The 24,249-nt window shown below is 41.4% G+C and overlaps 1 protein-coding gene across 2 annotated transcripts in view; it reads left to right on the forward strand.

Annotated features, from left to right (window-relative positions):
- The window catches only part of RASGRF2 (Ras protein specific guanine nucleotide releasing factor 2), a 260,071-nt gene that overhangs the window by 116,600 nt on the left and 119,222 nt on the right, over nt 1–24,249 (forward strand). For both annotated transcript variants that reach the window (XM_059175372.1, XM_059175374.1), the window contains exons 6-12: nt 1,516–1,595; nt 1,983–2,176; nt 7,953–8,062; nt 8,892–9,010; nt 15,002–15,162; nt 16,061–16,127; nt 16,874–17,010. In XM_059175372.1, coding sequence (XP_059031355.1) covers nt 1,516–1,595; nt 1,983–2,176; nt 7,953–8,062; nt 8,892–9,010; nt 15,002–15,162; nt 16,061–16,127; nt 16,874–17,010 — 868 coding nt within the window. The remainder of the gene's footprint in view (nt 1–1,515; nt 1,596–1,982; nt 2,177–7,952; nt 8,063–8,891; nt 9,011–15,001; nt 15,163–16,060; nt 16,128–16,873; nt 17,011–24,249) is intronic.

A 24,249-nucleotide genomic window follows, 5' to 3' on the forward strand; every position in this document is an offset into this window, starting at 1 on the left:
TGGTTGAAATCCTTGAACAGCAAACACCACTTAGTTAACATTTCTATAAAACAAATATAAATTTTATCTTCAAGCAGTGGGTGTTTTGTTTCAGGGGCCATTTAGAAAAAGTTAAGGATTTCCCACTGATGTTTATGTAGTGGAATTTGACTTCAGCAAACCAAAGAGTCTCACTTACATGAATGAGTCTGTATTTGATTCTGTGGATGTGCTAGTTCAGAAAAGGTTGTAGAGGCTCACGCCAGTGGGTTAATTGTAATAAGGAGAAAGCAAAAGTTGCTTTGGTAACTACTCTTCTTGAACTTTTAAGAAATTTGGATCTCTATGCATTGGATCTATATTCATGTTCATATTTTAGTATCTCCATGTAGCCTTTGTCCTTCTCAGAGGATTCTTTCACATTTCCTTCTGGGAGTCTGAGGAGTGGTTACAGTAGAGTTCTGCCAAATCTTTGCTATAGATTTTTTCCCCTGTCTCCTGTCAAAACTTATTTTAATGAAAGAGAGACTCCTTTCCCTGAGTTAGGATCTAGAATCAAATCTAAATGGTAAAGGATCACAGCTAATTTTTTGATTATTCATTGAAGTGCTACATTCTAACAGTAGAAAGATGTTTCTATTATAAGTTGGTAAAGAGAGTTATATGACAATGATTTGGTACTTACTGTCTTCCAGTATTTGAAGCTTAGCTCAGAATTTTCCTTCAATTTTTTTTTTTTTTAATCTATTATTTGAAAGACAGAAATCACAAGCAGGCAGAGAGGCAGGCAGAGAGAGAGGGGGAGGGAGGCTCCCCGCTGAGCAGAGAGCCCGATGCGGGGCTGGATCCCAGGACCCTGAGATCATGACCTGAGCTGAAGGCAGAGGCTTTAACCCACTGAGCCACCCAGTTGCCCCCAATTTTTAAGATTGTCTGAAGGGGGGACTTATGGATGGCTCGTTTGGTTTAGCACCTGCCTTTGGCTCGAGTCATGATTCCAGGGTCCTGGAATCCAACCCCGCATTGGGCTCCCTGCTCAGCGGGGAGCCTGCTTCTCCCTTTGCCTCTGCCTGCTGTTCCCCCTGCTTGTGCTCCCTCTCTAACAAATAAATAAATACAATCTTTTAAAAAAAATAGTCTGAAAGGTACATTGCTTTTTGAGGGCTAGTACAATCCATGTTATTATTTGGTCTACAGTCTGGAGGCCCTGGGAGACATATATATCATGTATTTATTAAGGTGTTAAAAACTCATGGGGCACCTGGGTGGCTCAGTGGGTTAAAGCCTCTGCCTTCGGCTCAGGTCATGTTCCCAGGGTCTTGGGATCGAGCCCCGCATTGGGCTCTCTGCTCCTTGGGGAGCCTGCTTCCCCCTCTCTCTCTCTCTTTGCCTGCCTCTGCCTACTTGTGATCTCTGTCATCAAATAAATAAATAAAATCTTAAAAAAAAAAAAACTCAGTGGGCTTCTTTAACAAAATAGACATTTTACAATGACTGGATTGTATTATTTTCCCACTTTTTTTTTTTTTTTCATAGTGAAACGATCATGTTCCTTCATGAAATATTTCACCAAGGATTGAAGGCAAGGATAGCAAACTGGCCTACTCTAATTTTAGGTAAGTTCATGCTTTAAAGATAGAAGATTTTCTCTTAATATGGCAACAATTAAAGTAAAATTGCTTCAACATCATTCAGCCTACGCTGTCTGAATTTCCCTGTTGACCTGTGAGCTTCCTTGGGTACCAGGTTTCAGTGCCCCTCCAGCCCTTTTCCCTGGCCTGTCATGGCGCCTGTGGGGCTCGCGTGGTGCCTGGCTCCCCAGGGGTACTCTACCAGATTGGTCATTCATGCGTCTGAACTGGAGACCCTGTGCCTGTGCACATGTGACCCTGGGGCTGGGAGCCACTCTCAGCCAGTCTGTGGAGTGAACAGAGTCCCTTCTCATCCCTTCAATAATTTACCGAGCACAAAGAGAAACTGCCTTGTTCACTTTTCTTTTCCAGCCGATTTGTTCGATATTTTGCTCCCCATGTTGAACATTTATCAAGAATTTGTGCGTAACCACCAGTACAGCCTCCAAGTGCTTGCCAACTGCAAACAAAACAGAGATTTTGACAAACTCTTAAAACAGTATGAAGCCAACCCTGCCTGTGAGGGGAGGATGCTGGAAACATTCCTGACCTATCCAATGTTTCAGGTACGTCATCTGGGACGCACTGTGTAAGTCACTGATGGCAGTCTGGTTGGTGCTGATACCTCAGGTGACCACAGCGAGGTGTGCAGGGGTGCCCTGTGGGGAATTAGGGCCCAAGTACATCATCTGTCATCTTGAGCATGACACTGAGATAAACAAATACAGGCCACACATTTTCTGTCTGTGTAGTACAGGGAGGAAAGGCAGGCTTTTTTTTTTTTTTTTTAAAAACCAGGCATTTTGGAAGCAATTAAATCAGGAAGGGTTTTTTTGCAAAGTGGCACAATTTTCTCTTTACAGAAAGATTCCACACAGACTTCTTCCATGGAGGCTCCTCCTCCAGCATGTTTAAAAATATTACTGGGTTTACAGAAATAGGACGCTCAGCAAAACTTTCAGTATCTGCTGGTTGCGTGAAAGATGCCTGAGGGGTGGAGGGCTGCCCGGAGAGGCTTTGTTTTCCTGCCCAGCCTCTCCGCCCTGTTCAAGTGGCTGTCGAAGCTGGTCTGGAGCTGGTCTGGAGCTCTGTGGAGCTACAGGAGGACGTGCCGGGTCACGGGCTGTGGACACACAGCATCTGGAGCACTGACTGGACTGGGGCGTACTTGGCCCCTAGTTGGGTTGCCGTACTGAGGCTGGAGCTCGTCGCACCCCCGAGGGCTTAGGCACACTTGTGTTCTTGCCTGTATCTAGGGCTTTCCCGCTAAGAGGCCTTGAGTGAGGACCGCAGAGGCCAAAATGTGGATTGAAGCTCCTGCTCCTTTGAAAAGTGTCGATTCTGTTCTTTTGGACAGGCATTGAGTGTTCTCATTGTGGAATTTATGGGGCTTCTGGCCAGGTCCCCAGGCTGTCATGTGGTAAACCGATTCTCTCAATCATGTGTCAGGGCTTCTGCGGACAGCTTCTCCCCCCAGAACAGGCATCGCTGACCCTGGCTGATCGTCTTGGAGCCTTAGGAAGAAATGTTGTTCTGGTTCATGGTTGATGGTCCTAGAGTTTGTCTGTCCTACTTGAAATCTTGGCAGTCACCACAGAGGTTTAGTAAGATTTTTAAAAACTAAAAGGATGCATCTGAAACAACTTAAATAGAGTGAAACTGTATAATGTTATTGTGTTCTTTCATGGGACGGATTTGTTTGAACTCTTTGCCCTTCTGAGGAAATATTTTGCAAGAAAAACTTCAACACAAAAAAAAGTTGTTTTTTTTTAACCTTATAAAAATTGTAATTTAAGCTTTTACTTATAGTGATACAAACTTATTTGGTACAATGTTCTGAGATTCTGTTTGAGTTGTTGGCAGTTACCTTTATGATTAAAATACCCCAAATTGTATTTTTTTGGCAACTTCATCTCAGGTGAATATTAGAAGGGAGAGTTGTGAAAGTCACATGGAACATTCAGCGAGGTACCTGGCTCCCTTTCTGACAGCCCATTTATGTCTTCCCAAACCCTATTTAATTTCCTCTCGGTGTCATTCTCTCAGTGTTCTACAATGCCGCAACTGCACTTGCACGTTAAGAGAGGTGACCAAACACAGTAGACTGTAGGTCCTTGGAAAGCCCTTCAGATCCTCTTACAAAGGTTGAGATACTCTCCTACCACACGCCCTCCTTTGCCCTGGAGTATAAGCCCCGTGAGAATAGCTTGGTTTTCATTGATGCCAAGGAATTCCCATAATGCAGGAAAGGACCATTGGACTGAGAATCTTTAGGAGACTTGGATGTCTTGCTCACTCTTTAGTTGTACCATTGAGGAAAATAAATGAACCAATCTAAATCTTGTTTTCTTACTCTTAAAATTGAGGCACCTGAGCTCTAGTCATTTCCCATCTGACTCTGTGATCCCAGGGGGACTATATCGGTTCTGGAAGTTTGGGTAACTATGTGGCACTGCAAGGAGCCTGGTGTTTGTCCAAGAACCCTTACCCCAACACTGCGGTGGCCTCAAACCCTAGAATTTAGCTGAAGGGTCCGATGTTGAGATTCTCTGGCTTCTTCCAGACCAAAGGCACTGGTTGTGAGAGCCATTGTTCTTGGAGAAACCTCAAACTTGAATTTAGCTAAGTTTGTCCAGTCTGCAAGAAATGTACAAATTGAAAGAACACGGAATTGTGCTGTTTATTTATTTGCTTCCCTATAACTATTTTGAACAGAGCAAGAGGGAAAACCATCAGAATTTGCTCCTAAAAGCCTCATTCTCCTTGGATGTCTCTTCTCTGTCTTGTTGACTTGGTGTCTCCTTCCTGCCTTCTCCCTCCATAGGAGTGACCCTATGGGACACTTGGGGGAAAATTGCCCTTTCTAGAAGATTGAAGGTTTTCTGTCACTAGATTCAATCTGTCCTTCTTGTTCCTTTTGAGTTCTTTCACAAATGAGTCATGGAAGCGTTGGCTCCCTCAGAGGGTCTAACTCCTCTAAAGGGAGCCAGGTACCTCCCTGAATGTTCCATGTGACTTTCACAACTCTCCCTTTGAATATTCACCTGAGATGAAGTTGCTACTTCCCTCTGCTTTCCTGTGCCATGGTACGTCGCCACCTCCACCTTGCTCTAGTGGAGGCCAGAGGCGGAGGCACTATGGTTCTTTTGGTATAAGGCAGCCGTGGAGGGGCCTGACCCACCAAGGGCCCTCTGGCCAGACTTCTTGAGTCTAGACATGGTGGCAGAGATTGGTGTGGGCACAGGGGAGAGCCAATTGGCAGCTTTAGCCTGTGTATATATAGAAGAGAAAAGTGTGGGGCACCTGGGTGACTCAGTCATTAAGCATCTGCCTTTGGCTCAGGTCATGATCCCAGAGTCCTGGGATCGAGCCCTGCATCTGGCTCCCTGCTCCTGCGGGAAACCTGCTCATCCCTCTCCCACTCCCTGTGCTTGTGTTCCCTCTCTTGTAGTCTCTCTCTCTCTCTGCCAAATAAATAAATAAAATCTTAAAAAATTAAAAAAAAAAAAAAAACCAAGAAGAGAAAAGTGTGATTTCTGGCCTCTCTGTCAAGTCCATTGCTACTGTTAATGTCCTATGTTGAGCTATAGAAGCATGGAGGAATTGTAGAATTTGGATGATAGTTCAGTTTGTTCTCAATTGAACTATCAGACCAGTAAGTCCAAGTGTTGCCAAGAAAAAAATTTGTTATGGAAGATAATGTAGTCACTAATATAATTTTTAATTAGCAAAGACAGTGGCTTAATGGGTACTGTTTAAATTGGCTTCAGCCGCTCATGAGCCCATTGGGAAGCCAATCACGCAGTCTGCCCCCAATGAGGACAGTACTGTGAGATGTTCTCCAGAAAGTAGCCACTTGCAGCTCTGGCCACCTAGTCCCTGTCATTGGAGAGCAAGCTAATTAATGTCTACAGAGTGACAAGTATTGTTCCATAACTGAAAGGAGAATCAAGATTCGTCTGGAGTGCACTTACTGTGATTCTTGGTTTCTGGTGGGGAACGGATTTCTAATCGGCTCTTGAATATACACATGAGCTCTGTGGAGAGTCGTCCACTTCTCTGCAGAACATTCTTGCCCAGCTTTTTAGCAGCTTTAGGCTTGTTTGTTCCTCCACCAGAAAGGAGAAAGGGCCAGTCGCTGAATTTCAAATCCATCTACTTGAATCTTAGCCAAGGAGCTCTCTAAAATAGATTTAATTAATGGGGGAAGATCATGAAGCTATTGACTAAACTTAGTTTTGTGGGTTTTCAGTGCCTGCATTATAAGTGTCAGGCTCTCCCACTCCTGCCTTCTTTGTTATGAAAAATGTAGTGCATTAGCTGTTGATTGCCTGGATTTTCTTGGAGGACTGCTGACTTAGAAGCAAACTGGTATCCATCATGGCGTTGTGCAGAAGAGATGTGTGAAAGTCTACGTATCCCAGGGGCCTTTACCAGGGAAGGTTTTATGGAATGGAGAGACAGAAAGGGTCCTCCCCATGCTGTACAGGGGGAGGGATCTCCCTCTTCTACGGAGTCCATCTGTGCTTCCAAAACCTTGATGTGATGACATCTCCTAGGACGCAGTCCCAGAGTATCGGGGCAGATCCATGACTGTGCTGATGGCACTGCCCTTTGTGCTCATGCATAAATATGGGCCTTCAGCAGACGATACTGAGTAACCCAGCGAAGGCCACCACCTGCACGAGAGCAAAAGCAGACCTGTGGACTGAGCTGCCAACACCTCGGGACAGGATGGAAGGCGCTAGCCACGGCACCCTGGGAGGCTGTGTTACTTCCTTCATTCTCAGAAGTCCTTTTGAGGGCCCACCCAGTGAGACGCCAGGCCCCACAGAAGAGACCCGATGGGCTTGTGCACCAGTGAGAGCCATTATGATGGCTGGCTCTGGCATTGACTGTGAGACTACCTTGGGCAAGTTACCAGACACAAAGCTTCACAATTTGTTGCCACCTTTTTTCTATAAAATGGGGAAATAACCCTTACGTTGCTGTGAAGGTTTGGGCTGCCCCCTCCAACCTCGAGCTCCAATCTGACCCATAGTGGGCAGTGTTACAGTACCTGTGTTCAAGCATGTTATTTTTTATTCTTTTTAAGATTGATTTTAGGGGCGCCTGGGTGGCTCAGTGGGTTAAGCCGCTGCCTTCGGCTCAGGTCATGATCTTGGGGTCCTGGGATCGAGTCCCGCATCGGGCTCTCTGTTTCCTCCTCTCTCTCTCTGCCTACTTGTGATTTCTGTCTGTCAAATGAACAAATAAAATCTTAAAAAAAAAAAATATTTTATTTATTTATTTATTTATTTATTTGACAGAGAGAGGGTCACAAATAGGCAGAGCAGCAGGCAGAGAGTGAGGAAGTAGCAGGTTCCCTGCCGAGCAGAGAACCTGATTCGGGGCTTGATCTAGGGACCCTGAGATCATGACCTGAGTCGAAGGCAGAGGCTTAACCCACTGAGCCACCCAGGTGCCCCAAGCATGTTGTTATTAAAATTAATTCCACTGCCCCAGTTTTCTAAGAAATTTTAGTTTGTAAGCCAGTAGGAAATGAATATGTAGGATCACTATGAGTTGTGTTACACCTCTATGAGTTCTGTTAAAACCTTCATTGGGCTGGTGGAGTTTCTGCTTTTGACAGAATTCAGATAGTTTATCTAGAAACAAAAGTATAAGTAAATAATGTAATTAAACCATATTTTTACTGCTAGAAGGATGAGTTAAGGTAAAGTAGGATGAGAATGTGATAAAGGTGAATATATCTTCTCTCAAGTTTTTATTCTTCAAGAGAACATTGCAGTAGGATTGTGAAATTAAAAACAAAAATTGTGAGGTTGCCTGGATGGTTCGATCAGTTAAGCATCTGACTTTGGTTTAGGTTATGATCTTAGGGTCTTGGGACTGAGCCCCATGTGGGGCTCCCTGCTCAGCTGGGAGTCTGCTTGTCCCTCTCTCTCTCTCTGTCTGTCCCTCCTCTCACTCACGCTCTCTCTCTCTCTCTCCGGTAAAAAAAAATCATGAATAAATGTATCTAAAATAAAGCTTACATGACTTGATAATCAGTGCATGTTTCCCTATGAACCAATTTTCAAATCTTATGATTAAGAGATATATGATTATATTAAAAAAAACTAAAGAAACAAGTGTTTCTCTGGAACATAATGTTTTGTCACTCTTCTCTAGTGTTCTTGATGAATGTGTGTGTGTGTGTGTGTGAAGCTTGAAGCATAGTTCGTTTCAAAACTGTAGAAGTAGAGATGCGCTTCTCAGACATGTTGACGGCCCAGGAGAGAACGTCCCAGGGCTGCTCATCCTGACCTCTTGCTCATGCTGGCCCTTATTTGCGTTTAGATCCCTAGGTATATCATCACACTTCATGAACTCCTCGCTCATACACCCCACGAGCACGTGGAAAGGAAAAGTCTGGAGTTTGCTAAATCGAAACTAGAGGAACTGTCCAGGTATGTGGAGAATGTATGATAAAGGCTTGTTTCAAGAAAGCAGCACACTAGTCTCTGTGGAAATCTACTATATATATATGTGTGTGTGTGTGTATATATATATACAAATATATATATTTGTATATATATATATGTCTAGGGAACAAGAAGCAAGACATAGTCCAGCTTCTCAGATTCGCCTGAATATGAAACGCTAGCCCTTCAGATGGTGCTGAATCAGTATACACATTAATTTTAACCAAGAATAAAATACACCTTTGAAAATGTTTTTATAGCATGTGGGTTTATGTAATTAAGATTATAGGTGCATTTGGATTTAAGTTTGAAAATGTTAACATTTCTCTTTGCATAATAGGAAAATTATTTTTAGTTGTGTCTTTGTGTTCATATTTGGCAAGAAGCTAGAGAATGTGTATTTTGGATTTTTTATGACTTTTCACTGTTTCAGTGAATTATTTACATCTGTGTTCCTTTAGCTTATATGGAATAAATAGTATAGAGTTCTCTAATTTGTTCCACCTCTAAGAAATGGCATTATAATTTCAGTGAAGGAAGGTGTTCATAAAATAATGGGTTGATTTCCTGTTGCATTTATAAGCAGCATCCCCAGGGTGCTCATTGGTTGCTGGCCCACTTGTCATTTAGAACCGTAACGTACATTGGCTTTGGTCTGGGTCATGACCGCTTGAAGCTTAGAGGTCTGCTCTCCCCACAGCCCCAGTCACACTGATCCAAGTTCAACACTGAGCTTCCCAGGTAGCACTCTTTGCGTACCGGCTCAGGCTATAGATCTCTCTCCCTGTGGTCTGTCCGTGCTGTGTCTTGACAGGATAATGCACGATGAAGTGAGCGACACTGAAAACATAAGGAAGAACCTTGCCATAGAAAGAATGATCGTAGAGGGCTGTGATATTTTGCTGGACACCAGCCAGACTTTCATCCGCCAAGGTAAGTCCTCATTCGGTGGGCCCGTGGTCTTGGCGATATCTCTGACTGTCACATTATCACCGGCAGATCCCGGAAGGCATTTTGGAGCAGGTTTAACGTAGCTGTGCGATTGATGCTGTCCATGCAGGACAGCCCCATGGCCTTGACCGAGGCTGTGGTTGAGGCCCACCTTTGTGCTGTTTCTTTTCAGGGGCCATGAAAAACAGCAACACAATAATAGTAAAGCACGAGTGGGACAGTAAATTACATTCTGACTGGACTCTCCTCCTCAGTGGACCAGACATTCTCTACAGCTCCAAGGAGGACAGCTCGGTCTGGCCGATGAGAGTGGCAGTGCCGGGTGGCGACGATATGCAGGCCAAGGCCCAAGAGAAACTTGCGTTACTCAAAGCCCTCTCACATAGCAGTGGGGACAAGGTCCGAAGTGAACACAGCTGTCTCTTGTTCCCCTTCTTCATCAGCACTTCTGGATCAGCCCCACATGATATGATTTGATCCCCTTGGCAACTCTAGTTGAACAGGGAAATGTCTCTTGACCCCTGTCAGGCTTGGGTGACGATGAATGTGTCTTGTCTGTGGGATGGGTGCTTTGCCAGCATCACTTAGTATACGAAGCTTCTGAAATGTTGACACAGTAGAGAAGCAGCAGCCTCACAGCGCATCTCCCTTCATGGCCCAGAACCTCATCCTAAGTCCCTTTTCATTGCTCAGGTGTTCAGAGGGAAGGGAGCATGCCCCATGGTGTTGGTTTGTGACGATACGTTGAGCACATTCATAACTTTGAACTTGGTGGCGTATACCTTTAGAACTAGGATTAACCTTTAATGTGGTTTCTGTTCCTAATGTGCCATTATCGCTTGAAGATATTTGCATTTCCGTTGCCTACAAAATGTGCTGCTTAGCATTTTTTTTTTACCTCATCAAACAAGACATTGTTTGAGCTGCAAACATACATTTTTTTGCACAAAATACTTGAAAAAATGTAACGCGTGCTGTTCTGTTTTCCATGATTTATTTACAGAGAGAGAAATGACATATATGTTAATGTTTGGAAGTATATTTTAGGAAATGATAACTTTTCTCATTTGTGACTTTTGATAGTGATTTTTCTTTAAAGCTAATGCTAAAAAACATGAGGCCTTCCTAACCCCCTCGGTTCCTCCGCACAGAGTGTGCTCACACATGGCTTCCTGCCTTCCTGGCCCTTGCCTGGCTCCGTGCCTTCCCATGCACTGTCCCCAGCTTGGGGACAGGGATTGCCCTTATCCATCCCTTCTGTGCCTATCAAAGTTTGGCTTGTCCTTCCAGGCTCAGGTCAGACTCCTCTAGGGAGCCTTTTACAATTTTCTTCTTATCTTACTCTCCCCTTCCCTCCGGTTAGAACGAATTTAACTTCCTCCTTGTTTTGAGGCCCCTCCCTCCTCATGCATGGGTTTCATCCTCTTGTTTATTACAGGTACACGTTGGCACGCTTGTCACTCCTAGCCATTGTAACTCTGGAGGGCTGTGTTTATGAATTCTCTCCTGCCTTATATGCTGCTTTCCATTATACATACCTGAAAGATGGGCACCGGAGTAAATTGAATTGCTTGCTGAGTTGCAGTTTTGGTTGTTAGATGTCTTGTTTTGTATTTTTCTTGTATTTGGAATTCATGAAAAAAATACTGACTAGAGCTTTATAATATGTGAGAATGCAAACAAATGTTTCTGTAACTAGTATTTTATTTCTGAAAGGCCTTTTGATTGAAAAGTAGTATTATGCATAAATATTTATTTCTACAAACTTAGACTGCTCTTGTCTAAGTTTGAAAAAAGACATCTCTAATGAAAAATGCTGGAAGGCCGAGTATATTGAATAAGTCATTTTTTTTTCAATGCACCTGGAGGAAAAGCACTCATGAGCTGCCTCTCCCTTTGATTCCTGTCCAGATGTTATTGGTTGCTTGTTTGTGCCCCATGTTTAAAGCACTTCTGTCAGCTATTAAGATATCTAATGTTATTATTGTATTGATGTTGATATAATGATTTGTCTTTATAGTATTTTCCTGTATTTGCCTGGTTAGTGTGTTTAGGAATTATTCAATAAAGTTGGTTTTAAAAAACCAAACCTGAATGTGAAAGTAGAAAGGAATCCAATTATACATAACTTGGGAAGTGTACATTGTTTTGCTTTGGTTGTTCCTGTTATCACTTCTCCTAAATACCCTTAACAGACTTTAAGAAACCCAGTGAGGTGGGTTTCTTATCCTTTTAAACTTTGAAGGATTCTATTTTTTTTTTTTAAAGGGACAACAACTTAGCTCTAATTGTCCACTGGTATTTGTGTTATATACTTTTAGGGATGGTATGAGGTACGTTTCAGTGTGTGTGTGTGTGTGTGTATGTGTGTGGGGGTGTGTGCACAAATATATGTGTAGTTTCGATCTTAAATGAATTCTTGTTCTGAGGACTAGAAAAAAAAGGCCATCGAGGTCATCCAAAAGGTCTCCTAGAAATAGGGGCATCAGCTAATCTCAACTGTCAATCTGTGGGAATTTACTGATTGAAATAACAGAAGCTCTGTTGTAAATTGTTTCTAATTATTAAACAGTTGATGAGCAGGATGGAAAAGACTATATAGTATTGTGGTCAGATAATGTCATTTATTTTCTAAAATCTACTCAAAGTTTGTTGAACTAAAGTGTGAGAGTCCAAAGCAGTAATAGGGAGGCAGCATAACCATGTCACTGGAGGTCAAATCCTGCCTCCTCTACTTCCTTGCTGTAGGATACTGGGCAATTCACTTAACCTTCCTTTGCCTCAGTTTGCTCTCCTTACATTGGAGTTAATAGTACCCAGCTTTTAGGGATGTGGTGAGGATTACACGAACTAATGGGACTCCAAGAGCATCTATCTAGACTAGTGCCTGTGAGAGTATGATGTAAATTTAAAAATCAAGATCTAAATTTTGCAATGAGTTTCTGTTTTTCAATAACATAAAATATATATGAATATTCAGTAGACTAGAAGGTGCTCTAAATTGACATTTTGCACTAAACACATTATGCATAGTCAACATCTTGTGGAAATGTGAATCAGGATCCTTAAGTCAAGGTGAACAAGTTCAGAGCTAAATGCTTTGAGAATGAGACCTAGAATTCTGTGGTATCTTAATCATTCCCAGACTGGAAATTATGTCCTTTCAGTATAGCAGCGTTCTTTGGAATTGTAATATGGGGTCTGGAAATAATTGTACCTTCTCAAATACCTAACCAAATAACCTGGAAATGGCTCTTCGTTGCTTCTCAGTACTGAGTAGAATGAAGAATAAGGTCATTACCCAGTCTTGAATGCCACTCTTTTTGAATTAGTGATTGAATTAACAGAAGCTTTGTTGTAAATTGCCCCAATTATTAGGTTGACCAAGGATAGAGATGCAAGAGACTGTGTTGCAGCAATGGGCTGTTATTGAGGAATTACTAATTTAATACTAAGTATTCCTTTAATTTGTATTAACTAGAGAGGAATCTCCAAGTCTTATAGTTGTGTTGAAACACCAGGTCAAACTTAAAATGAAATGTGAGAAAAAAAAAAAAGCCACCTAATGTGTTTTTTCCCTTATGATTATTTTATAAACCAAATAATGGTGTTGAAATTGCTCACTTTTTATACTGATGTATAGACTTCTGGATATACATAATGTGCATAGCGAGATGAACAGTTACAGATCAAGCAGATTAGCATATTGTTACCAAGGAAACATTTATTTATTTTTTTACCTGAAAGGTGAAAATAACAGTATTACTAGTATATGAGCTAACAGTGTATTCTGTAATTTCTGTTTAACAAAATCATTAAATGCTAGAAGTGCTTAGCAACACACGGTATTAAGTCTTAATGAACCTGGCTTAGAACCTTTCTGAAAACGATTCCTACACCTGTTTATCCACCAGGATTATTTGTCTTAAGGTCCAGGCTTTCACTTTGCCCTAAATGATCTCACCACCACTCATGGCAAAGCTAGAATGTACTGTCTTCTCCCCTCCAGTTCCTTTCCAAGGATCAGCTTTAATGTTGCTGAATCCGCCGCTGTCTCCTGGTGGTGCCACTCACTCTGGTGTGATCTTAAGAGAGCTGCTTAGCCCCTCGGGCCTCAGTTTCCCCTTCTTTGAATGAGGGACAAGCCAGGTCCTCTGAAAGAGCTCCTCTGGCTTTCATTCCAGCTCCTGTACAATCCTTCTGCCGTTACTCACTCATTTACTTCTCTAGGCATTCTGCCTTCTGCTCTGCACCCGCCCTTTACTCTTGAAATTTAATAACTTGCTGCCTGCGCTCTCTGACAGCTTCCTCCCACTCGCCTCACCTCCTCCTCTCCCTTTCCCCTTGCCCATTCCCTTCAATGGAATCAAGCCTTCTCCTGCCCGGTGTTCCCCAGTCCCACACCCTCCCCCAGCACTCCTTCTGTGCTATTCTTTGCCCCACCCCCCAATAGCTGCCTACTTTGCCTCTGTCAGGCAGCCCCACTATATGAACCATTTTAGTGGAGTTTTCACCACTTATGGAAGTAATCTGTGCTCATTAAAAAACAATAAGTGCAGAAAATGTATGAGGTGGAAATGAGGTTGCCTGCAATCTCGTTTTTTTTTAGTGCTGACTCCTGTTAATAGTAAAGAGTTGGATGTGCATTTAATGGTTCTTATGAGACTGATATGTGCCTTTGTAAGGCTGCATTTAGGATATTTAGTAGAAATATTGCTGACTCAAGGTAGTTCAGAAGTCAAGGTATTTGCAAGAATCATTCCTAGTACTTTTTAGTTTGATATCTAACTTAGATTGGAATTTTATTTTGTGGGGACAGGAGGTCATTATTAGGGTGAAATTATAAAGTCTCTGTACAGCTTCTCACATTGAATGGAAGACAGGTTTGCTCACAGAAATGCTCTGGTATAGACTTCATGACTTCTTTAACATTTAGATTCCACAAGGAATTTTTCTCACACTTTATTTATTTATTAAAATTTTATTTGAGAGGGAGGGAGCATGCATGAGAGCACGAGGGGGAGGAGCAGAGAGAGAGAGGGAGAGGGAGAGAGAGAACCCATACCTAGCTCAGAGCCTGTGTGGGTTTTGATCCCAGAACACAAGGTCACGGCCCGAGGTGAAATTAAGAGACACGCAGCCGACTGAGCCACCCAGGTACCCCATCACATATAATTTAAATATTACTTGAAATAGCTGCCCTCTAAAAACTAACTAAATGGCATTGAATTATATAATCTGTGTGTCTTTATGATATACATGCTTTGTAAATTTTATTTTTTAAATACAAGGTAAACTCTACTAAAATGCTCCTTGTCTATCTTCATGGCCTCAGGAAGAATAAATTCTATTTTCTTCTTATTATGTTGTTATTATTATGTGTAATTATACAGTATTACCTTATTCTTTTTTTTTTTAAGATTCTATTTATTCATTTGACAGATCACAAGTAGGCAGAGAGGTAGACAGAGAGAGAGAAAGAGGGGAAAGCAGGCTCCTTGCTGAGCAGAGAGCCCGATATGGGGCTTGATGTGGGCCTCGATGTGGGACTCAATCCCAGAACCCTGAGATCATGACCTGAGCTGAAGGCAGAGGCTTAACCCGCTGAGCCATGCAGGCACCCCTGTATCTTATTCTGAAGTAAATAAGTGCACTGAGATCAGATCACCAAGGGACAGATGGCAGAAGTGCCTTGCTTGAATTCCAGTTTGGCTTTCTTTCAAACTTATTTTAAATCTTATAGATGAAAATCAAGTCTGAGGTATTTTACAAAAGTCGTAGGGATTACTTGGACCCTTAAAACCCAGTTCCTTGTCTCTTCCGCTCTGAGTGTAGTGGGGGTTTACTTCCAGTGGTGCGTCGAATAAGTCCTTGGTATCTTGGGAAACAGGCCCTAGAATGGGTTGCATCAAGAACAACTCTCACTTGACAGAATTTTAATTGCTGTGTATTCTTCACTTTTGTGATCACCAGGTTCTCTTATTCAAGTACCTTCTGTTGAGAGGGGGAAACTTAGTAAAGTTCGCCTGGGTTCATTGTCTTTGAAAAAGGAAGGAGAAAGACAGTGCTTCTTATTTACAAAACACTTTTTAATTTGTACGAGAAGCTCAGGAGGAAAGCTCCATCTGCTGAAGGTACGGGTTTACGTGACTATTCCACTTAATGTCCATGCCCTTGAAGGCGCAGAGGTTAATTTAATTATGGCTTCCCCATGCCTAGTATCCTAAAACCCACATTGTCACAGGTGCATAGTGAGACACTGTTCAGTTGCTAAGCTTGACATATACTTTGTTGTCAATTTTAACCCAAATTATAGAAATTTAAGTGTGTATTTTCATAAAGAAGTGCAATTAAAGTCATCACCTGGAAAGAACGATTACTATTGAGCTACAAAAATCCTGTTAAGTCACTACAGTGTACTGATCTAATATTTGCTAACTGCTATTTTACCTTGCTTTATCAGCAAACCATGACCCATAGCCCACTGCCTGTTAATAAAGTTTTATTGTCACACAGCCATGTTCTGGTGTTTACATATTGTCTGGCAGCTCCCATGCTTTTTAAAATGGCAGATTTGAGTAGCTGCAGTAGAGATCATATGGCTTGCAAAGCCTCAAAGATTTATTGTCTGGCTCCTTATAGGGAAATTTTGCCGATCTGTACCTTCTGTTGGTAGTGCCTGACTTCTTACCCGGCACCATGATGATGGCTTTCCACCACGTGCAGCGCTTCCTGGTGGGTGGGCTCAGTTGCGCTCACTCTCAAGGTGCCAACTGGTCTCCCACAGACCGACTTGCTCAATTTATAAAACACTGGCAGTGAGAGTGGGTTGAGGGAGAAGAATCATGAGGTTCAGTGAGTGTCATTACTTTTACACAACCAAATTTAGTTTTGGAATCTATGAAAAATTATTTCTGATGCAGAACTGTTGTGGTTTCTTCTGTGGCAGTTTGAATCAAAGGTTTATAAATCTGAGCTTCCCAACGTATGCAGGACTATCAGCCTCTTAATGAAAAATTGGTTTGTTTCCAGACAGGTGGGGTTCTCTCTCTCATAGAATGTACGTTGATTGAGGAGCCTGATGCGAGTGATGATGACTGTAAGTCACATTCTTTCTCTTAGAATTATGGTAGAATAGCAACGTCTTATAGCTAAGAACGGCTGTTGAGGAGACAGGGAAGATATTGAGAATATGCTCCCTGAAGTCATTTCTCTCTCTCTCTCTCTTTTTTTTTTTTTTAAGATTTTTATTTATTTATTTGACAGGCAGAGATCACAAGTAGGTAGAGAGGCAGGCAGACAGAGAGGGGGAGGCAGGATCCCTGCTGAGCAGAGAGGCCGAGGCGGGGCTTGATCCCAGGACCTTGGGATCATGATCTGAGCTGAAGGCAGAGGCTTAACCCACTGAGCCACCCAGGCGTCCCCCTGAATTCATTTCTACATGAAGAGCTCTGTTGAATTATTTAATCTGTGAACTTCGTAAAACCATCTTTGGGAGTTCATATTTTACTGAATTTGTCTCATTTTTCACTGGCAGACAGAGAAGAAAGGAATTGAACTGGAGAGAGTTGGAATTCTATATATTATGGAAATTTTTTAAAAAAGGAAAGAAAACAGGAAATGAGTAGGAGCCAGGGATCCTAGTCCTGAGGAATGGGCTGACTTCAGCTTCCTTATCTACTTCTGAGCTTAGTAAGGGGTTCTCCTTGCCCGAGAAGTACTATGTTGCTGAAATGAGATTCTGGATTTGAACACACATCGATCCTCTTACTAGAACTCTGTGAAAGTGGCTATCACTCGTATTTTTGTATTCACATCTAATTGTTTGCTTTGCATGTGTTGAAGCCAAAGGTTCTGGGCAAGTATTTGGACACCTGGATTTTAAAATAGTAGTGGAGCCTCCTGATTCTGCCCCTTTCACTGTAGTCTTATTAGCACCTTCACGCCAGGAGAAAGCTGCCTGGATGAGCGACATAAGTCAGGTAAGCAAGTGGCATTTGCTGCAAGTTATGTTGTTTTTTAATTTCACCACATAAGTTGGGGGGGCAGATTTTTAGTTATTTTGTTTTTATTAAAAAATTTAATTATTGTTGCTGTGGTATCTGCCATCACCTCTGTGTATCTTGTTAGCTGGGACCATTTGTTATTGTTGTTTGTTTTTCTTTGTAAGGTTGAAATTTTCCTGAAACGTGGCACTTGCTTGTTAATTCCTGGGCATTTTTGTACAGGCTGTAAGTGTGATCAGTTGTGTTAAAATTGCCCTATTAGTAATCAATTCTCCAGGGACCCCCCCCATTAGATCATCTTTGGCTTACTTATTCCTGAGGCAGGAAAATGGTGAGAGATACAAAAGCAGCTAATTTGTGAGAAGTCACAAATTAAAGAATCATATCAAAGAAGATAGACTGTCTGTAGGAAACCTGAAAATGAGCTTTCCTGTATTTTATATGGAGAGAAAGTAGGAAACAGATTTGTTTACTTTTCCTTGATCAACAATGCCCAGTGAAGGAATTGCTGCATGTATTCAGAAATTGGAAATATGTCAAAACTAGTTGTGATTGGGCTTAGTTGTTCCTAAATTGAAGCTCCACATTAATTTTTACTCCATTAGCCAATATAGGAGAAAAATGTTCATGTAAGGCAAATATTAAAAGAAGACTTGGTCGTTATTTTCTGTTATTAACTCAAGGAAGATAGGGGCAAATGGATAAACCATATACTGTAGATTCAAATGCCTTCTTTTTTTCTGAAAAGCTCATAGTAATTTATATACAAATCTTAGGTAAAAATGTGAGTTTCTTCTGAGTGACTGAAAACTGAGGAACAATAGACAATGGAGGGCAAAATAATTTTTTATATGTCAAAAGAAATTTTATAAACTTAATCTCATTTGATCCTGACAATAGTATTCTGAAGGTAAAGAGAAGTATCAGCCCATTTCACAGGTGAGGAACCTGAGGTTTGGAAGGCTAAATGTCCAAACTTACACAACTGCTTTGAGTCAGGAGTCAAACCTAATCCAGGGCTTTTATTAGCATTCTAAACATCCTCTACAGGAGTGCTGGATTTTTGCCTATATACCCCCAGGACTCCTCTGATGGTGAATAAATAGCTTGAAGAGAAGGCACCTCTTTTCTAGTCAAAAAAAGAAAAAAAATGTGGAATCTTCTGTATTTGCATAATTATATCTATGTGGTGATTTATTAAGCCTTTCATTAGCTCTGTGCTGAATGACTTAATACTTTAGGCTCTGTTTATAATACATCTCTTCCCTTATGAAACTCTGCCTCAGTCACCGGTTCTATGAATGTATGTTGAGCAATCTGCATGTAGTGCCAGGTATCACACGGGTATCAGGGATACAGTGATGATTCCTGGTCCCAAAGAGCTAGGCAGACCAATAGAAAAGAAAGGTCAGTGGACAACTTAATGCAACAAAATTTGGCAGGTGTTGTGAAGCTAAGATAAGTAGAAAGGATGGCGAGAAAAGGAGGAGGCAAAGGTGTTTTTCTAGCTGCTTCTAGCTTCTACCTCGTTGCACAACTGGGGCTACTAAGATACAGAATTGATAAAAGCCCCAAACCTTCATTAGCATGCGTGGAGAGGCATTTTTACGAAGAAAGGATCCTTGGGTGCTCCTTGGGTGCCTGGATGATCCCATAACTGTTTTTTTAAAGAAAGGGTACAATGCTTTGTCTGCCATAAGCATCCAAGTGGGTCTTCCCACTTAGGCTCCATCTTGAGGCAGAAGTATACATCTTCTTCATATTTTTACCTGAGTCTCTATGGCTAACATGTTAAATTCTTTAGACTGTATCTACAAGTGAACTGGAGAAAAAGGCTAACGGAAAGTTCTTTTTGAGTGACAATGATATAATTCATGAAATTACTATGTTTGTTGGAGCCTTGATGTTGTGTGGCTTTAACATATATTATTTCATTCATTCAACAAATATATTTATGCAGTGATAATATATGCCAGGCATTGCTTAGACACCTGTTATACATCATGAACAAAAGAGGTAACAACAACAAATTCTCTGACCTTTTGACCTTACATTCTAGCCAGAGGGATTTTGAAAATAAACAATGAATGTAATAAGTAAGTACCTACTGTTTTAGGCTAGAAGGGGATAGGACAGGGTAGGAAAGTTGGCACTACTGGGGGTAGGTGTGGGTCAGTACATTTTTTAAAGATTTTATCTATTTACCTGAGAGAGTGAGAGAGCATGAGAGGGGAGAACCAGACTCCCTGCTGAGCACAGAGCCCGATGTAGGGCTCGATCCCAGGACCCTTAAATCATGACCCGAGCCGAAAGCAGTCGCTTAACCAGCTGAGCCACCCAGGTGCCCCCAGTACACTTTTTAAAACGGTGGTCCCCTCAGGTTGCAGGAGACCTCTAAACAGACCCTGTAGCCGGTGATGGAAATACCATGTAGATATGTGATGAAGGGAAAGTCATTTCAGAGAAAGGGAAGAGCCGTTGTGAAGACTCCGAAGTAGGAAGACACTGCCTATTTTGAGGAATAGCATGATGTCAGTGTGGTTGAAGTGGAAGGTATGAGAGGGAGAATAGGAAGAGAGGAAGTCAGGGAGGTAACAGAGGTCCAACCGGTGAGGGCCGGCGGGTGGGGTTGTGGGCCCTGGTATAAGCTTTAGCTTCTACTCTGATTCAGATGAAAAGCTCTTAAAGGGTTTGACAAAGGAATTTCATGATCTGACGTGAGTTTTAAAGGGATCGCCTTGCCCGCTGTGTTGCATGTAGAATGGGAGTGGAGGGCACGAGTGGCAGCAGGGAGCTGAAGGAGAAGCTGTTGGTGTAACCCAGCGAGAGTTCCTGAAGGCTCAGATCAGCATGGCAGGAATGGAACTGGAGATGAGGGTTGTGATTTTGGACTCATTTTGAAGGGAGAGCCAACAGGGTTTTCTTAGGGCTTTTCCTTGGGGTGTGAGAGAAAAAGAAGAATCAAGGATATCTTCAGAGTTTTTGTCCTGAGCCACTGAAGAATGGAGTTGTCATTAACAGAGGTTTGCGGTGAATGTCAGAAGCTTACTTTAGGTCGGTTCAGTTTCGGAAGGCTGTTAGACACATTTGCATGGAGTTGTGATGTAAGAAACTTATTAATACTGAGTTGTTAAGTGAGCAGCAGTCCAGCATTTAGGGGAGAGGTTCAGGTGGGAGAGTCTGTGTCATTTAGGTTGTGTTTAAGGCTGTGAGAATAGTGAGAACACCTAGGGAGTTAAGTAGAGATAGAAATGAGAAAAGGGCCATGGACTGAATTAGGAGTCGTTGAGAACAGCAAGAGGCCTGAGAAGGTTCCACTAGTGTGGTAGGACAGCCCTGATGGTATGGTGTCTTGAAAGTCAAGTGAGGAAAATGTGCCAAGTAGGACAGAGCGGTCACATGTCTACTGCTACTAAGGGCTGAGTACAGTAGTGAGTGCTCTGAGGTTCTTAGCGATTTTGCCAGTGCAGGGTTTGATTAGTGGGTTGTAGGGACAGAGGGCTCCACTGTTGATTGAGCCCAGCCTGCCACCTAGCAGCCTGCATCTCAACTGGCTTTGTTCTCTGCGCAAAGCATTTTCATTTTATGGGGGACATTATGCACTATACATACATTGATGGTTATTTGTCAGTCTCCCAGTGTGTCTGTGGACATATTCTTTATTAATAAGATGAGCTCACTGAATGCTGGAAAATGTACTGTTTAATATTTTATTATGTATATGTAAAAATGTGGACATAAAAAGGAGCTAAAAATACTGTCAACATTCAGCCCACCAAATTAATATTTATCAAAGTATTTCCACAGATAACGGTGGTAGAGTTGCCTGAGGGTTTTTGCAAACTTGCAGGTTCCTGAATCTAGGTTCCAGACAACATGCCCCTACCCAGGTCACTTTAGCATAATTAAAGAGGAGGACCTTTGCCCTGTAAATCAGTGGTTTCCCCTTCTAAAACCTCCACAGTCCTGCCATGCAGAAATAACTTTGCAGTTTGCCTCCCAGTATACATATACATCCTTTTCATGTTTTACCTCATTTACATCTTCCTGTATTCCTGAGGATTCTTCATATTGGTGTCTTTGAGTGGCCACACACATGCATGTGCACATACACGTGCGCACACAGTATCACATTAATATACCACTTTTCCACCTTTTCCCCAATAGTTGGATATATTCCAGGTTTTAGCGTTAGTAAGTGTTGTGGTACTAAACATTGTTATACAGGGAGTTACTCTCCCTTTCAGGGTCCTATTGACATATCTTCTCTACAGAAAGTAAGGTTGGTGTAGAGCGTCTGGTAACTTCCATGACTTCATGATTCATGATTTGACAGACTGCCAAAGTGCAAGAAATCTGTGACTCATCATTTCACTACATCATCGGCAAAATATCTGTGCAACTTTTTTCTAAGTCCTGTGCCATTGTTGAGTTTTGTGGTATTTATCACATCTTCCTATCTTGTGGAAAAGTAGTGTGATTCTCTACTGATTTTAATTTATATTTCTATAATTATCAATGAGATTCATATTTTCTATCATTTCTCTTTCTTATCTGTTTAAGATAAGACATTGATTCATTGGCGCTATCCCTGCAGACTAGGAAAATAAACATTTTCCTTCAAGTCATATTATGAATATGTTCCCCATTACTTTGTCATTTTATTTTCGTCCCTCTATTTTGCTAGATCTTAATTTTTTTGTGACTTGATTTGAAGCCACCTGGCTAAATTACTGCACCATGCTACACTAATCACATATGACTCTTATTTAAAATAATAAAGTGGTATCTGAATATTGATACAATCCCAGTTTCATATAAAGAACTCAATACAAAAATTAAGACTGGTTTTGCCAGATCTCTTTCTCTGAAGCTGTAATTTTTAGAAGTAACAATTGCTTGAATGATTAATTACACCTTTAGTTACACCAGGAAGGCCATAATTAACTGTTGGCACCTCCAACAAAACGAACAAATAGCTAATGGTCTTGACCAATAATTCTTCCCTTTTCATCTATTTATAGGGAAAAATTTGAGGCTGAAGATTTGACCATTCATTTCAATATAGTGCATTCATTTACGCTTGTCTTCTTGTCATACATAATGGCGTACTAAACAGATTTTTCTGTAATTATGGGTATTAACTAAAATGCAGAATTAAAATTCACCTCTGAGCTTGGTTTGGGCAGATATGTGAAAATGCACACCTTGTATAGACAAACCTATGACACTCTCACATGCTTTCTCCCTTAAAATAGCTCCTCTGGAATCAATAGGGAATTTTTTACTTTAACATGAAAGGTAAATTAAAAGAGAAAAATGGAATCTAACCTTTCTTCCCACTACTTAGAAATGTTAGAAGGTAAAAAGGCTTAAGTGGGTAGAAGAATAAATGAAACAAGATGGGATTGGGAGGGAGACAAACCATAAGTGACTCTTAATCTCACAAAACAAACTGAGGGTTGCCGGGGGGAGGGGGTTGGGGAGAAGGGGGTGGGATTATGGACATTGGGGAGGGTATGTGATTTGGTGAGTGCTGTGAAGTGTGTAAACCCGGTGATTCACAGACCTGGGGATAAAAATATATGTATATAAAAAATATATGTTTATAAAAAATAAAAAATTTAAAAAAAAAAAAAAAAAGGGTAGTGATAGATCACAGTAGACAAGGGGCCTTTGAACAGGTATGGCCTCAAGCAAGATCCTCAGAAGACCTTGCTGGAGCTGTCATTCTCAGCAATTGTGTAAGGGCCATTTGCATCAAAATTACCTGGGGCTACTTTGAATATGCATGTTATTCTATTAACTCTATCCATTTCTTTTTTAAAGAAAGATTTATTTACTTATTTATTTGAGAGAGAGAGCTCCAGATGGTAGAGGGTCAGAGGGAGAAGCAGGAGCAAGGAGCCCTGATGTGGGACTGAGTCCTGGGATTCCAGGATCATGACCTGGGCTGAAGGCAGTCGCTTATCCAACTGAGTCACCCAGGTGCCCTAATTCTATTAATTTCAAGGTTTACTATAATTCACATAAATTCAACATATGCTTAAAGATCTGTGACACCTTGCTTATTGTGGTCCTTCTTGAATGAGTGAGCTGCATATATTTTCCCAGGGCTCAGTCTGAAATTATTTCCCCAACATAACTAGAAGACAGGCTTATATGGTCCTGAGTATATATACCATGTGTTCCAATATAAATATATTCATACACTGATCATTATAGTGTGACTTTTTTATAGAAGAGAACCCTTTCTCCAGTGCAGTATCATTGAAAGTCCCTAATGGAAGTGATATACAAAAGGAATACTCTTATTGAAGTAGAGCTAGTGACCCAGAGCCCCCAAGAGTTCTGTTCGTCTACCCATGTTGTCACTGGGGCCTGTCTGAGGAGCCTCTTGGAAATAAGAATTTTTATTATGTAGCCTTTGAGCTATGGTTCAGATTGCACGTAGGTTTTGATTTCCTGAAACTTGAGCGTAAGTGAAAAATTTTTTTCTGTTGAAAATAATTTTAATGTTTCATACAGTAAATCAGGAAGAGTTATGAATGAGCTTTGACACTGGATAATGAAATGGTCAAAAGTAATCACATAAATATCTTTTGGACCTAAAATATTTCTCTCAAGTTCCAATTCCGAAAGTGCAGAGGACTGAGCTGATTTAGATCCCCTCTAGTTACAAAAACAGAAATGTTTAACATATGAAATCAGGATAATAAAAAATTTTTAATACACTGGTGATATTTACAGATTGGTGATATTTTACAGAAATCTCTAGTTGTCAGAAATACTGAAGAAACTTAAAGTTAGAGCAGAAACCTTATAAGCTGATGACCTAGAGACCTAGGAGTGATTTTAGGTTGAGTATTGGTTCCAAGCCCGAGAGGTTTTAACTAAGGGGACTGAGGTAGCCTTGGGCCCCTTAAACCAATTAAGCTGCCTGTTTTAAGCCTGGATATTGGAAGGGTATCCTTTCTGTGAGATAAGAACTCAAAAAACTCTTCCCATTAGCCCCAAAAAGAAATAAGGAAGTTCATCTTTGTCTTGGGTTCTGATTTTTTAGAAAAATTCTCCTTTGAAAGAAATGAATGTGTTTCTGGCTTATGGATTTGAAATTTAAATGCATAATATTCACATGGTGTGAAAAATCCAAAGCAAGGAATTAACATAAAAGCAAATCTGGGGACTGTTGAAATCCCAAGACTGCTTGGTAGA

Source organism: Mustela lutreola, chromosome 5 (genome assembly GCF_030435805.1).
Source record: "Mustela lutreola isolate mMusLut2 chromosome 5, mMusLut2.pri, whole genome shotgun sequence".
NCBI lineage: Eukaryota > Metazoa > Chordata > Mammalia > Carnivora > Mustelidae > Mustela > Mustela lutreola.